The 14,098-nt window shown below is 59.8% G+C and overlaps 2 protein-coding genes across 15 annotated transcripts in view; one reads left to right on the top strand and one right to left on the bottom strand.

The window, feature by feature from the left end:
* DNM2 (dynamin 2) overlaps window positions 1-11,294 on the top strand; it is an 89,053-nt gene extending 77,759 nt beyond the window's left edge. For 9 of the 14 annotated variants that reach the window (XM_053898492.1, XM_053898496.1, XM_053898497.1 and 6 more), the window contains 6 exons: window positions 1,596-1,705; window positions 4,403-4,514; window positions 5,036-5,200; window positions 7,453-7,685; window positions 8,694-8,936; window positions 9,549-10,436. In XM_053898492.1, the coding sequence (XP_053754467.1) occupies window positions 1,596-1,705; window positions 4,403-4,514; window positions 5,036-5,200; window positions 7,453-7,685; window positions 8,694-8,936; window positions 9,549-9,618 (933 nt within the window). In that variant the 3' untranslated portion in view covers window positions 9,619-10,436. Of the gene's footprint in view, window positions 1-1,595; window positions 1,706-4,402; window positions 4,515-5,035; window positions 5,201-7,452; window positions 7,686-8,693; window positions 8,937-9,548; window positions 10,437-10,905 lie in introns of those variants that run through there. The other 5 variants (XM_053898495.1, XM_053898500.1, XM_053898501.1 and 2 more) reach the window with 2 other exon arrangements.
* On the bottom strand, window positions 11,040-14,058 carry TMED1 (transmembrane p24 trafficking protein 1). The gene is made up of 4 exons (XM_019427721.2): window positions 13,777-14,058; window positions 13,005-13,102; window positions 12,679-12,862; window positions 11,040-12,088 (listed from the first exon to the last, which is right to left on the bottom strand). The coding sequence occupies exons 1-4, from the start codon at window positions 13,957-13,959 to the stop codon at window positions 11,870-11,872; spliced, it is 684 nt and encodes a 227-aa protein (XP_019283266.1). The 5' UTR covers window positions 13,960-14,058; the 3' UTR covers window positions 11,040-11,869.
* Window positions 14,059-14,098: the final 40 nt, after the last annotated feature.

Raw genomic sequence — 14,098 nt, forward strand, 5'->3', positions numbered from 1 at the left:
CGCCTCTGCGTCTCTGTGTGTTTGTGTTCTGTGCGTGCGTGTCAACAGCATCAGGAAGGCAGCTGCCGCGCTCTGGGCGGAATCACACTATAAACAGTTCCAGATGTGGCGTCTCGCTCGGGGCCCAAAAGGACTGTGACTCAGTTACTTGGCCTGGCCAGCCGACTGGAAGCTTCCTGCCTCCTGACACGACAGGGCGGGGGCAGCAGAGGCCCTTCCACAGTCTTCTGAGCAGGGAACCCCCATCCCGGCCCCTTCTAAAGCCCCCGAGACTCTTCTCCGGAAGGTTGGAGGGCCCTGGGACTTACCCGGAGCCTTTCTGTGCCGTCTCCTTCCTCAGACCCCCCTCTGCAGCATGAATGGGGGGTTCACACCTCCGTGGCCGCCAGGCCCCTCTTCTGCCCCTCACTGCAGCTCGGCCGGAAGGAGCACTCTGCCTGGCTTCCTCCTTTGCCAGAGTCCTGGGACCTGACCCTAGAGCCATAAGAGTGAGGGACAAACACACAGAAGAAAACCCTAGTGTCTCCTGGGCTCGACTTAATCCTCACCTTGCACAGGGAGGGCAGGACTCCTGTCTGCCTTTGACAGATGAGGAAACTGAGGCATAGAGAGGGAGTGATTTGCCCAAGGGTCCGTGGCCGGGGAGGGGCAGAGCCCATCTGAACTGCTAAGGCCTGGGCCGCAGGGAGGTCTAAGATGATGCACCCACAGGGGCCCAGCCCCAGGCTGGGGGTACAGTAGGTCCTTAGCCTCCATCGGTGGGTGAATGTTGGCTTCCGTGACTCGCCAGGCCTGTGCCCCTGGCTGAGGGCCACATCCTCTCAGCTGCTTCCCCAGCAGCCGCCAGGACTGCTGTGCCTGTACTCCGTGGGGCACTTCCTGATCAGGGCTGCCCTTGGGAAGTGAGTGACACTTCCGTGGCTTTGGAGCTCAGGCATCACCTCAAGGGGGCTCACTTTCCAGCTCCAGGATCATCTGAAGCTGACTAGTTTTAAATCCCAGCCCTACCCCTGAATCGTTGCCTGCCCCCTCTTTGCCTCAGTCTCCCTCTCTGTAAGATGGGATCATAGCAGTAATTCAGTTACAGGCTCATTGTGAAGATAGAGTGGTCGTAGGCGTGGTAGTGAACCAGACAGGAGTCCCTGGCCTTGAGGAACTGACGAATCAGGTGGGTGACGGAGAATAGCCTAGGTCAGTGAGCAGGATAAGGTGTTGTGTTACGCGAGAGGAAGTACCAAGGGGAGAAGGAGGACGGAGAAGGCAAGGGAGACAGTGCCTGCGAACGTGTGGGGTGGGATCGGGGCAGGCCTCTCCGAGAGGGTCCCCTCCGCACAAAAACCTGAAGGAGGCAAGGAGGGAGCCACACGGGCATTGGGAGGAGGAACATTCCAGCAAAGGCCCTGGGGTGACATGAGCCCACCTGGCACCTTGGAGCGTCGAGGGGGCCAGCATGGCTGGGGCAAAGTGGACAAGGGAGAGGTGGGGGCCGAGGCAGGTGAGTTAATCCGAATAAAGCCACCAGCATGAGAGGCTGTGGCAGGTGGCCCTCGAGGTGGGGTCCAGTCCAGGGTGACCCCTCCCCTTTCCGCCCTCAGGAGAAGGAGAAGAAGTACATGCTGCCTCTGGACAACCTGAAAATCCGCGACGTGGAGAAGGGCTTCATGTCCAACAAGCACGTCTTCGCCATCTTCAACACGGAGCAGAGGTGAGGGCCCACTGGGCAAGGGTGGCCGTCCCCATCCAGTCAGCAGTACCCACTCAGCGTCTTCTGTGTAAAGTCCCTGCCCTGGGGCCTCACGTTCCAGAAAGGGAATCAAGTGAGGGGCGCCTGGGTGGCTCAGTCAGTTAAGCGTCCGACTTCACCTCAGGTCATGATCTCACGGTTCGTGGGTTCAAGCCCCGCGTCGAGCTCTGTGCTGACAGCTCGGAGCCTGGAGCCTCCTTCCGATTCTGTGTTCCCTCCCCCCCACCCTGCTCCTCCCCCCCCACTAGCACTCTGTCTCCGTCTCAAAATTAAACATTAAAAAAAAAAATTAGAAAGGGAATCAAGTGAGAAACAGAAAACGGCTGTGGGTGCTTCCAGTGTGTGGTCAAGAAAGTCCTGTCTGGGCAGAGACCTGATGAAGCGATGGCCGAGGTTCTGAGCGGAGGAGGGACTGGCCCCTGCTCAGGTGCTCACAGGCGCCCCCTGGTGGCTGTGGCGGGGTAGGGCAGGAGTGGGGAAACTAGGATGGGTTGCATGCATAGCACTGGTCCAGGTGGGAGGCTGTGGGGGCTGGGCTGGGGTGGGGCTGAGGACGTAGAGGGGGAGGCAGCCGATGCTGATGCCGAGAGTCAGAGCTGACCAAAGCCCTGGTGGATGTGGGTGCAAGAGAGGAAGGCATTTTCTGGTGACCCTGAACTCACGCAGGGACCGAGCTGCCATCAACTGGGGAAGGCAGAGTCAGGGTAGGCTTGGGGACCATCAGGGGCTGGGTTGTGGCCACGCTGAGGGAGAGAGGCCTCTGAGACACCACGTGGGGAATCAGGGAGGCAGCCGTGCACATTCAAGAGTCTGGTGTTAGGGAATGAGCTCCAGGCAGGATGTGAATTGGGGAGTTGTTAATGCATGGCCACGTTCAAAGTCATAGATGGGGGTGAGACCCTCAGGTGAGTGTAGACAGAAGAGAGAGGCCCAGGAGGTCCTCGGAAAACGCACCCCGCCGGGCACTGGGAGGAGACTTCAGCAAAAATAAAGATGCTTTTCTCAGCTTGGGAAGAGGTCCAGCTGGCAGGGGATCCGAGAGCAGGGGGAAGGGCAGAGTGTGGACGCGGGACTGTGGTGCGTCCTCATCCAGGAGCCAGGGAGCACCTAAATCGCAGTGGCTTTCAGCCAAGGCCTGGAGGTTCTTCACGATGGACCAACAGACATCGACATCCTCCCCGCTGCCCCGGGACCACCTCCCTCACTGCCCATCGCTCCCATGGGTTGGAGCCAGCGTCACGTTCTGTGTAGGAGTAGCTCTACCTGCTTTGTCACAGAATGGCCTGAAGCTCTGGGACCCGCTTTGGCGTGGCTGAACCTGGGCTTTGTTGTGGGGCAGGCCTGCCAGGAAGCTCTTCCTTGCTGCACAGCGGGCAGCTGGCCCGCCTCCCCGGGCCCGTGATGATCCCCTGTGAAGATGGTACCTAATGTATCATTTACGAGTGAGCTCAGGAACCCCAGAATAATAGTCACGGAAACAAGATAGAAGTTGCTATTGTGTCTTATGACGTTCCCATCTGGGGCAGGTGGGGCAGCTCCAAAGGCATCCAGGTCCATCCTTATTCCTGAGCCTTCCTCCTCCTCTTCCAAGATGGCTGCCCGAGGTCCAGCCACCATGATATTCCAGGCAGTGCAACAGAAGAGGAAGAGCCTTCCCAACGAAGGCCCGCCTCCCACTCTCTGAGACTCCTTCCAGAAGTCTCAGGGCAGCCACGCACTGACTGCTAGTTGGCCCTAGCTCCATCACGGGCCATGAGTAACCTCAAACTCGGATCTCACGCCGAGGTGGTGGGCCAGCTTGGCCGTCTCGGCCACCGCTGCCCTGTGGGACAGGAGAGGACGTGTGTGGCACAGATCCCAGCCTGCAGAACACTGTCCATCCGTCTCTCCTCCAGCCTTGTGGCTCTTGCCGCCTCTGCTCACAGACCCACATTTGTCCTGCTTTGCACATGCTCAGCTGGGAGCCCCAACCCTCCACATCCCTCCCCCCACCAGCCCAGCCCCCCCAGGAATCGGGGCACATTCTAGACCTTCAGTATCCAGTGCAGTAGCCACTGGCCCAAATTTAGCTGTTTAAATGTTGACTGAAATAAAATGAAGTTGAAATTCACTTCCTTAGTCACCCTGGCCCCGTTCCCGGTGCTCGCAAAGAACCCACCTGCGGCTCCTTGCTACCGCACCTGACGACACAGGTTCTGCCATCCCAGAATGTTCTTTTGAACAACTTTGCTGTAGCCTCCCTGAGAAACCTTGATGGGAGCTTCCCCAGGCAGGGGTGTTAGGGGACACCTGCCCACTTCTGAGAGTGTCTTGGGCAGCCTTTGGCCCCCACAGGAGGGCATGGAAGAGGGGAGAGGAGAGGAGTCACCCGAACCCACAAAAACAAAACCCCACGGATGGCACTAGATGCCGACATCACTGAGCATGTGCGCTGCACTTGGCAGGGTTTTAGATGCTGTACAGGCACTAACTCGGGGCTCCTCTCGGCCCGACCGGTTGCAGGTGCCACTGCCATCCTGGGGCTCCAGTTGTGAGTGCCCGGGTCAAGTGTGAATCCCCGTCATTGAGACCCCAGAGCCCACGCTACAGCTCCCTGCACCTGTTAGCCCCATGGGCAGGGTCAAACCACATGCCTCTTCTTCCTCCCTCTTGCTGCAGGAACGTCTACAAGGACCTGCGGCAGATCGAGCTGGCCTGTGACTCCCAGGAGGACGTGGACAGCTGGAAGGCCTCGTTCCTCCGAGCTGGGGTCTACCCCGAGAAGGACCAGGTAAGGAACCACCCTGCCCAGCCGGCACACGTCGGGCTGTGCTGACCCTGGGAGAGAAAGGGGTCTGGCGTCTCCCTGGATGGGTCATTTCTAGGATCATAGCCCATACTGTCGTGAGCAAACAAAGGGGAAAAGGGGAGAGGGTTTTGTGGTCAGGGTCCAGAAGGCTCTCCAAGTAAAGACAAGGACAGGGATATACATGGCCTGGGACCCCATCTGTTTTGTTCCCTCTCCTCCTCCTGTCCTTGAGGCAGAGTGAACGTGGCTGCCCTCGGCCCCCAAATTAACATGTTCCAGTCCCCAGGTGAGGGGTCCAACCACCTTGGGGCATGGTCACCCCAGGTCCAGGCAGCTCAGGCCGGGGGCGGGCAGGGCCACTTGAAGCCAATACGGCCATCAGGGGACATCCCCAGAAAGCTGGTTGTGGGCAGGACAAGGCAAGCCATTCGCAGAGAAGGGGGGCTCCCCACCCTCGCCTCAGGCCACAGTCCCCCCTCACCATCTGCCCTCTCCCCCCACAGGCAGAGAATGAGGACGGGGTCCAGGAGAACACCTTCTCCATGGACCCGCAGCTGGAGCGCCAGGTGGAGACCATTCGCAACCTGGTGGACTCATATGTGGCCATTATCAACAAGTCCATCCGTGACCTCATGCCAAAGACCATCATGCACCTCATGATCAACAACGTGAGTGCCCGGCCCCGCCAGGGCCTGCCCGCCACCGGGGAGGAGGCCAGGGCAGCCACGGCCAGATTGGGCCCGGACGCCCTTTGTATGACATTTAACATTAGAGTGAGTCACGACCTTCTAAACGTCAGAATCAGGGTTCCCAGCCTCTCTTGGGAGATTAGAAGGTACAAGCCACGTGGAGCTCACTCCCTTTTCCTTGGGTAATTGAAACAAATGCCACACGTATATACTTTCTCTGAAGTGTTTCAATCTTGTACGAACCCTAGGAGAAGAACTGTGATCATCTCCCATTTTCTAGACAGGAAAAGGAGGCCCCAGCAAGGTCAAGGAAGCTGCCCTGAGTCACTCAGAAGAGTGGGAGGTGGGATTAAAGCCCAGACTGAGTCTGTCCCCAGCTGTGGCTTCTTGATGGCCTGTGGCCCAGCCCACCTTCACTGGAGGGCACTGCCTACCCCTGGGCTCCCGAGACTCACAGGGCTCTAGGCCTCTCTCTGGTGAAATGCACTTGTACTAATGTCTCCCACTCTCGGTTGCTGGGAGGGTGCAGGGGGTTCATATGTCAGGCCTCCCGCTCAGCTGGGCACCCAAGAAGCAGCTACGTAGGCCAGCTTTGGGTTTATGTTGTGCCTGTGAAAGCTCGAAATGTAACAGGGTCTAAAGCAAAAATAAAGAGAGAAGAGGATGTCCAGGTTGATAATAACTCATTTTTTTTTTTTTTCAACGTTTTTTTTTTTTTTTTTTTTTTTTTTTATTTTTGGGACAGAGAGAGACAGAGCATGAACGGGGGAGGGGCAGAGAGAGAGGGAGACACAGAATCGGAAACAGGCTCCAGGCTCCGAGCCATCAGCCCAGAGCCCGACGCGGGGCTCGAACTCACGGACCGCGAGATCGTGACCTGGCTGAAGTCGGACGCTTAACCGACTGCGCCACCCAGGCGCCCCAGATAATAACTCATTTATAATGTAGAAAAAGAACTGTGGAGCGTAACAGAATATACAGGAAGGCTCCATGTGTATAAAAAGGAGGGGAAATAAACTGTCAAGCCTGGTCATTTTTGGAGATGTTGAAAGTCCATTTGGGAAAATTCAACATCCATTCTGAAAAGGACAACTGTAGGAGTCTTCTGTTAGGAATCTGTGTTTCAGTCTCAAAGTCACTCTTTTTTTTTTTTTTAATGTTTATTTTTGAGAGGCGGAGGGACAGAGAGAGGGAGGCACAGAATCCAAAGCAGGCTCCAGGCTCTGAGCTGTCAGCACAGAGCCCGATGCGGGGCTCAAAGTCACAAATTGTGGGATCACGACCTGAGCTGAAGTCAGACGCTCAACCCCCTGGCCACTCAGGCGCCCCAAAGCCACTCTTGACCTTAATGGGGGAGCTCAGGAGGCATTCCCTCGAAAGTCAAGAACAAGTTGGCTATCTCCACTTGTGTTTAAAACTTTTTTGTAGAATCACTAACCAATGTCGTCAGATTAGAAAAATCGCGTAGAGGTGTGAACACTGAAAAGGAAGAGGGAAACCTGTCCCTGTTTGGAGAAGCTCATGTACACGTGAACACACGTACCTAGAAATGCAGTAAAAGTAACTGAGAAACTCCTATATCCTGTAGGAGGTTTTGGAAGGAACAAAGTGTACAATGAACAGAAACCTAGTACTGTTGTTGTTGTTTGTTTATTTTTTTATTTTAGAGCCAGCGTGTGCTAGTGGGGGAGGGGCAGAGGCGGACGGGGAGGGGGGGTGGGGGGGAGGGAGGGAGGGAGAGAATCTTAAGCAGCCTGCAAGCTCAGCAAGAGAAGCCTGACTCGGGGACCCTGGCCTCATGACCGGGGCAGAAATCAAGAGTCGGACGCTCAACCGACTGAGCCACCCAGACGCCCCTTTTAAACATTTCTTTTTTTAAGAGAGGGAGCTAGCAGTTTTTTAACAGACGCCAGTTCGCAGATAACGGATGGGAGGAGAGATGGCGATGCGAGAGGCAGGGTCCTCGGGGTAGGTTTGATCATCAGTGTCTGGTGAGACGGGCCGGAAGAACACTGGAAGGTGGCCCCGAGAGACACGGCAGACACTTGGGTAGAACCCGCCCCCCCCCCCCCCCCCCCCCCCCCCCCCGCCCCGCCCGGGTTGTAAACCTCTGGCTCCTCCGGCAGTAAAGTTAAAGACAGGAAAGCCTGCGGGGTGTGGTGGCCGCCCTCCCAGCCAGCGGCCCAGGCGGGCGTGGTGGAAGCCCTGACCTCTCCGCCCCTTGTCCCCAGACGAAGGCCTTCATCCACCACGAGCTGCTGGCCTACCTGTACTCCTCGGCGGACCAGAGCAGCCTCATGGAGGAGTCGGCCGACCAGGCCCAGAGGCGGGACGACATGCTGCGCATGTACCATGCGCTCAAGGAGGCCCTCAACATCATCGGGGACATCAGCACCAGCACCGTGTCCACGCCCGTGCCCCCGCCCGTCGATGACACCTGGATCCAGAGCTCCAGCAGCCACAGGTCCGTAAGGCCCGGTCACCCGCAGTCGGCGGAGGATGCTGCCTGCGGGCTCCCAGTTCCTCCCGTGTGTCCCGTCGGGGCACAGCCCACGGGGTGGGCAGGGTGGAGGGGCCCCCAGGGCTGGCCACAGTGGGAGCGGCTACCCTGCGTGGGCCTGAAGCGACGAAGAGAAGGGTTGGGTTAAAGGCCCACGTGTCTCCTCCTGGTGCTTCCCACGCGGTGAGCCCAAGTGGAAGCCAGAGAGGGCAAGAGGCCCGGGCCGTGGTGGCCACGGGGCCATCCTCCTGGAGCACAGATGAGAGTGGCGGGTTGGGGACGATCTGCGGGAGCCACTGGGAACCTTAGCTGGCACGTCCCCTTCCCCCTCAGCCACCCCAGAGCTGTTGGATGGAGATGAGACCCTGGCATGGGCAATGCAGACCATCAGACAGGGATACCTGACCGGTGACGGGGGCAGGTGGCAGGAGGAGAGGGTCGGTCAGGGAAATCTAGAAGGTGCCAGCCCTACTGAGACTTCAGGGAGCCATGGGTTACTTAGGGAGAGGGCACCCAACCTGGGGAACGGGGCAGCCTGTGGGGCGCCCAGGGCAGGGGCCTGTAGGCCCTGCAGCCTCTGGAGGCATTTGGACTTGCAGTCAGGGCTGGGCTCTGGAGGGATCTGTGGCTAAGGAGGGTGGATTGGAGGAGGTGAAGCAGGCGGGAGGCCCGAGCAGGGCCGGTGGGGGGCAGAGGGCCGTGGGAGTGAGGTCAGAGGGAAGCGGGAGGACCTGGCGGCTGAGGAGGGGTGCAGGTGGGCCCTGGCTCAAGTTTTAGGTGGGGGCACAGCCATTGCCAAGCAGGTGGTGGCGGGTGGATGGAGGGAACAGGTCCTTGCCCCCCTGCATGTCCCTGGGTGGGAGCTGGTGCCTGCCTGCGCCACTCCCTCCCCCTCAGCCCTCTACGGCCACACTGGCCAGGCTGGCGCGCCCCACCCCCACCCCCAGCTCACACCCTCTCCTTTCTCCACAGCCCCACTCCACAGCGCCGACCCATATCCAGCGTGCATCCCCCAGGCCGGCCCCCGGCAGTGAGAGGCCCGACCCCGGGCCCCCCCCTGATTCCCATGCCGGCAGCCTCCTTTGCCGCACCCCCCATCCCGTCCAGGCCTGGACCCCAGAGCGTGTTTGCCAACAATGACCCCTTCTCGGCCCCGCCTCAGATCCCATCTCGGCCGGCTCGGATTCCACCCGGCATCCCTCCTGGAGTGCCCAGGTAAGGCTGGACCCCCCTCACTGCCTGCCACTAGAGCCACCGGCCTGTACCCTGGGGCCTCTCCTCGAATCTGACACCCTGCCCTAAGCTCTCCTCGCGCCCTGTGGGGAATGGAATCATCATCCCCATTTGGCTGGTGTGAAAACTAAGGCCCAGAGAGACCAAGTCGCTTTCCTCAAAGTCACTGAGTGGTGGTGGAGAGTTGAGGTGACTCCAGGGCTCCCAGGCCTGTCCCCTGCCTGAGCAGGTGGCCCGCAATGCAGGATGGGACTCCTCACGTGGGGCCCCTGCTCCTGGTTTTGACCATTTTCTTACTTGAGGACACACGCTGTGAGCCGTTACACACCTCTGCCCTGCCTCTCCCCACCCTGCAGGCCAGGCTCTGTCCTCACTTCTCCCATGAAGAACTGGGGGGGGGGGGGGCGGGATCTCACACAGTCACACTGCCAGCTCCTCCCTGGCTCTCTAGATCCTTGAGAGCATCCGGCATTGGGCAGCGCCGTGGGGGGGGGGGGGATGTGGCGGGGGGCGGGCTCCTCTCCCTCATCCTACTTATGGCCTCACTGCCATCTCCCCCCTCCCCCTCCCCGTCTGTCTTTATTCTCTTTGCAGCAGAAGACCCCCTGCTGCGCCCAGCCGGCCCACCATTATCCGCCCAGCCGAGCCATCCCTGCTCGACTAGGCTGCGGCTGCAGGGGGGGCGTGTTCTCAGGGGGTCCTCGCACACCCGCGGTGCAGGAGCTTCGGTCTGGGCCCCTCCGCTGCCCCTGGCCCCGTCGTCCGCGTGCCAGGACCAGGCTCCCTGCGGGCAGCCCCTGACTCTTCCCTAACCTTGGCCCCCATCCCCGTCTGCTGCACACAGCACTGACCGAAGGGGCCCTGGAGCCCCCGGGCAGGGAGGGGGGGAGCCGGGGTGGTGCACTTTGGGGGATGGAGCCTCGGGGTAGCAGAGGAGGGAACGCACTCTGGGCGCCATCTCGAATGAGGACTCGGGCCGGGGTGGGGGACTGGTCCAGGGCTTCTCTGGCCAGGAAAGGCTGAGAATAGAGGCACCCGGAGTGCCTGGATCCCCCAGGCCTTCCTGGGGCCCAAGGAGCATGTCCGCTTCTCAGCAGCGGGAGCTCCCGGCAGCAAGCCAGGCCCAGCAGGCCCAGCAGGCCCAGCGCTGCCCGCCCTGCCTGAGTTGTAAATATTCCTTCCTCGGCCTCGGCTGCCGGAGGTGCCTTTGCCAGGTCCGGAAGCCTCAGCCCTGCCGGCCTCGCTCTCTCCTCCCTGGGTCCCCCCCTCCCCCAAGTCTCCGGGGTGGCTTGGGCTCAGGGCTGAGTGAGTGGGGAGGCTTTGAGGGGCTCCTGGCTCCTACCCAGGCCTCCCCCACGGGGTGGGCCCCAGGTGGCCCATCACTGAGCAGACCTCGCTCTCGCTCCTCGCTCGGTTTGACCACTGTAAGTGCCTGCACTCTGTATCCTATTAATAAACTAAAATAAAGGGAAGAAGCTTCTAGTGGCTGCTGTGTGGGCCTTTTGTGTTGTCAGGCTGAGGTTGTGGACTTGCTCACCATCCCCCCCCCCCCCCAGCAGGCCTCCCTCCCACCCCCGGCTCTCACACCTCACTCACGGGGCTCTGCTCTTGGAGAGAGGGTTCACTTCTTCCAGAGACAACCATGCTCTCAAGGGAAGATCCTTTCTTTCCTTAACACCTCAGGAGTGGGGGCAAATGTTCCCCGCTCCCCTTCCACACATACTAACACGGGCCTGGCTGTGGCCCCTAACTCACTGGTGTGGAGACCCTGATGCAGGCCTAGGGTGGGCATCAGAATCACTAAGGGGAGAGAGGATTCCACCCCGAACCGCAGTGGTCAGGACCCCTCCCCACTGCTGTAGTCCTAAGGACTCCCCCTCAGGTCCCAGGCCTGCTGGCCCAGCCCCGGTCACAGTTAAACTTTGCTTTCTGATTTTTCTCTTGTGCCCAGGCGACCACCTCCATCGGCTCCCGCCCGACCTTTCTTCTGAACTTCGTGGGAGACCCCTCCCGCCTGCCTGGTTTGCCCCCTTGGGGCCAGGTCTGTCCCGGCTGGTGTCCCTGAGCCCCAATCACCAGGCTCTGTGATTTTCTGACCATAATTTATTGACTTCAGTGCCCAGGCCAGACCACCCTTTGTTCCGTGAGGCTCCTGTGCAAGGTTTGGCTGGGCCACCCCTCAGCTCTGCCCGGGGCCCCCGCAGAGAGAGCAGCAGGGGCGGGTGGTCTCGCAGTCTCCACTCCTCGAGTTCTGTTACCAGACCTCACCGTGAGCCTCTCCCCTGCACTGGGCTGAGGGGCTGGGCTCCTTCTCGCAATAAAGTGACTGTCCTGGCAAGAGCACTGTTGTCTCCTTCCCAGCCCCTGGTGTCAGCGGGTCGCCCCCAGCCCGGAGCCACCCCCAGCAGCAGCAGGAACAGGCCTCTGGTGGGGTGATGGGGAGACCAAGGAAGGCACGGGGCCCTACAAACAGCAAGCCCCCTCCCACCACAACCTGGTTCAGAAGGCCAGTAGGGAAGGGAAGGAAGAGTTTGCTTCCCGGGCCCCATCCCACACCTAGTGCCAGTGCAGTGCTGGAAGACTCAGGCTAAGGCACACACATTTACAGCAGGGGACGCAGAGACGAGCCACAACACCCAAGGGTTGCATTCAAATGCTGCGGTGCCCCCGTCCGTGCACCATTTCCAGGAGAGCAGGTACAGCCACTGAGCTGCCCCTCCCGGAGGGCCCAGGTCCGTCAGCCAAGCCAACAAGTGTTTCTTGCCTGGCCCCTCCAAGGGAGAGGACACTTGAGGGCCACACCTCTGGCCCTGACTGTATAGCCTCCCCTCCCGAAGGAAACTCAGTTGGGGAAGGGACCCCCATGTCTCACACACGTGTACCCTGCTGCCCTTTTCCCCGTTTTCCTTCCGGGGCTACGTAGGCACAGGGCGCTTGTCCTGGAACAAGCGCTTGAGCGTGCAGACCTGTAGCACGGCCACCAGCAGCAGCACGGCCACGTTCACAGCAGACCAGAAGTTGACCCGCTCCAGGTTGCCTTCCTGCAGGTTGCGGTCACGTGCCTCAAAGGCCCGCAGTAGCGTCAGCATCTGGATGCTACGCTCCAACCGGGTCTTCATGGTCTCGATGGATTCCTGTGGGGCAGAGAGAGGGACAGGGTCAGGCCTCCGCCTCTCAGGGAGCAGAGACCAATAAAACCAGGGGGAATGGGGTGAGCTAAGATCACAGACTCTGTGGGCAGGCTGCCGTGAGTCTTAAATCTGCTCTCTGTACCGAGTGGCTATGTGACCTTGAGCAAGCTAATTGGCCTCTCTGGGCCTCTGTTCCCTCCGAATTGCTGTGAGAGTTACATGCCTAAATAAGTGAAAAAAATGTACTTAGTAGTAGTCAACAGCACAGTTGCTAAAGCCAGACTGCCCGGGGTTCAAATCCTCGCTTTGCCAGTTGCTAGCTGCGTGGCCTTAGCCATCCTGTGTCTCAGTTAGAGTGGGGCATTGAGAACACACTACCTACTTCATGCGGAGATTTCATGACAAATTTAAGCCCTCCTACACCTAGAAATGTATTATTTTAACTGTGAGCTGCTATTAACATAATTAAGGTGGGGGCACCAGGGAGGCTGGGTCAGGCGAATGCGGACCCCAGCCTCTGTGGAAGAACGGGAGCGCGGCTGCCCAAAAGCCGGAAATGTGGGATGAGTGGCCCCAGTTCAGTCTGAGCGCACCTTAATGTCTCCCATCTTGACATCCAGCATCTCCTCGGGCTCCACGGCCTCTGCCCAGCCTTCAACCTCCTCGTCGTCCTGCAGGCTGTCAAAAATGAGTTCAAAGAACACCAGCTTCTCTGAGATTGTGCTGAAGGAGTTGTCAAAGCACAGCTTGTAGTCCCCGGCCTCCGTGGGCTCCACTCTGGAAGAAAGACACACAGATACACGTGACCCTGAGTGGCCCACCAGCTGGACCTTGAGAGGCAGGGAAGGTGGTAACCTGAGGCCACTGGGGAGGGGCAGGGCTGAAACCGAACCCAGGCAGACAGTGGGACTGAACTCACGTGTGCACCCCATCTGCCTTGCGGGACTCGCTGACCAGCAGCACGCCCTGAGGGCTCTCCAGCGTGAAATCCACGTCCAGTCCAGCACCTCCGATCACCTGGGAGGGCAGGTAAGAGAGGGTGGAGGGCTAGGGGTAGGCCAAGAGCAGCTGCCAGGGAAAGCCAGACCCATACAGATCACCAGAAGGCTACCTAAGCCCTGACATCTACACCTGTGACCTGGTGCTGCCCGACCTGTCCCCAGGTAGACCTTAGCCTTGGCTCTGTCTTCATTGATATGACCGCTTTGGGTCTGGCTCTTTCATCTGGTCACGCCCGCGTCGTAAATCCTTGATCGACGTTTACCTGGCCACACGCCAAATGAGGGGGCAGGGCCCAGCTTTCCTTAACCCAACCCCTGAAAAATCCTCTTGCTGACCACGCCCTTTCTTGTGGCGCGTCTTGGTCACACCCACCGACTCCGGCCATCGCAAACTCTTGGCCACGCCCACTCGGGAGGTTCCCGCCCCGTGAAAGGCTCCCCGTTATAACCTATGGCCCCGCCCCTTCTGGGTATCTCACTCTAGCCCCGCCTCCTGCCATTATTCCCACCCCCTTCGCTCTACACGCCGTCTCCACCAGCTCCGGCTCGCCCTCCCTAGCTCCGCCCCCGCGCTCTTACGCACGGGCTCCTCCCCCTTCCCTCTAACGCATGCCTCGCTTCAGCTGCCTGGCCACGCCCCCTCACCCAGGCTCCGCTTGTTCGCTGGCTCCCCAACCTGGGACCCTCTACCTGGTACTCAGTCTCGAGGCTTGCGTTGGCAGGCGCTGACTGGTAGAAACACTGTTTCCTCCCCGCAGGCAGCAGGAACGTGAACTCGCCGTCCTGGATCGGCGGTGGCCCTGCCCCTCCCACCCCCACCGGCGGCAGTAGTAGCCACAGTGCCAAGGCTAGGGCCGCTCCGGCCGCCATCATCCGGGTCACCCTCCGGTCTGCTAAGAGGTCGTGGTTCCTTTAAGGGCTAACCCTGCCCCTTCTGCTACTCGGCGGAGCTCATTGGCAGCCGCTCCGTGAAACCAGCAAAGAGAAAAATGAAGGGCCCCTTGAGCGCTTA

The sequence above is a fragment of the Panthera pardus genome, unplaced genomic scaffold (genome assembly GCF_024362965.1).
Source record: "Panthera pardus isolate Hobbes unplaced genomic scaffold, ASM2436296v1 HiC_scaffold_8, whole genome shotgun sequence".
In the NCBI taxonomy this organism is placed as follows: Eukaryota; Metazoa; Chordata; class Mammalia; order Carnivora; family Felidae; genus Panthera; species Panthera pardus.